This window comes from Volvox carteri (genome assembly GCF_000143455.1).
Source record: "Volvox carteri f. nagariensis unplaced genomic scaffold VOLCAscaffold_20, whole genome shotgun sequence".
NCBI classification, from domain to species: domain Eukaryota; kingdom Viridiplantae; phylum Chlorophyta; class Chlorophyceae; order Chlamydomonadales; family Volvocaceae; genus Volvox; species Volvox carteri.
This window is the reverse complement of record NW_003307563.1, coordinates 1,952,556-1,953,337: the sequence shown is the minus strand read 5'-3', so window position 1 is coordinate 1,953,337 and position 782 is coordinate 1,952,556. Positions and strand designations below refer to the sequence as shown.

General features: G+C 57.0%; 1 protein-coding gene across 1 annotated transcript in view; it reads right to left on the bottom strand.

Annotated features, from left to right (window-relative positions):
• Window positions 1-116: 116 nt before the first annotated feature.
• Window positions 117-782, bottom strand: part of VOLCADRAFT_104909 (uncharacterized protein) — a gene marked incomplete at its 3' end in the record, with an annotated part of 4,344 nt that continues 3,678 nt past the window's right edge. Inside the window, exons 8-9 of the mRNA XM_002950764.1 lie at window positions 328-417; window positions 117-144 (exon numbers count right to left, since the gene is read on the bottom strand). Coding sequence (XP_002950810.1) covers window positions 118-144; window positions 328-417 — 117 coding nt within the window. The remainder of the gene's footprint in view (window positions 145-327; window positions 418-782) is intronic.

Here is a 782-nt window from a genome sequence, read left to right as displayed (position 1 = left end):
GGTGACGGAAACGGTCCCCAGCAGGTGCATGTGGTCCTGTCCCAGCTTGACTCCGGTGACGGGTTTGGTGGCGATGCTCCATACGCTATCCGGGCGGACGGTCCCCGCCATCTCACCGATGTCCATTGTCAGGAGCGCTTGGACCTGAAGGGAGGGTGGGGACGGGGGTGTTGCTGAAAACGTTTGTGCCAAAGTGCATGGACAAACACGCAGGGGTAAAGGTTCGCTTTACAAAAGCCTGGACTCAGTATCGCCGTTGTGGCAGGTGCTCCTATAGGTGCATTCATATTCTACGATTCAAGTCACATCACAACATGTCTGACGCACCTCCTCGAGTCCCGCGTTGATTGCGGCAGTGACACTGTTGTCGTCGGGGTAGTAAGCACGGATGGCCGCGACTGCGGGCTCCCCCACGGCCTGTTGAAAGGGAAGATAGTGGTTAGGGTGGGGTACTCTGTGCTCTGTTGGGGGATACCGTATTAGGGCAAATGCAAGCAAGGACATATACGCACGAACCCCGAATGCATAGTATGACACTCACGCAGGGGACTGTGTTGTCGCCCCGTCCCGCATAGCCAACAATGTAAGTCGTCAGTACTCAGGCACGTCACGTCGCGAAGACGGTACTGGCAAAGAAGTTACTCAGGTAATGGGGCACATGGTTGCTATGAACGGGTGGCCAGGCCTACTTCTGGGACGAATGCCCTGGCCTTCCCACGTGAAGCTCCACGTTTCGCGTCGGGCACAACCAGCTCTGACGCGGCCTCTGTTGACTGCTGTAC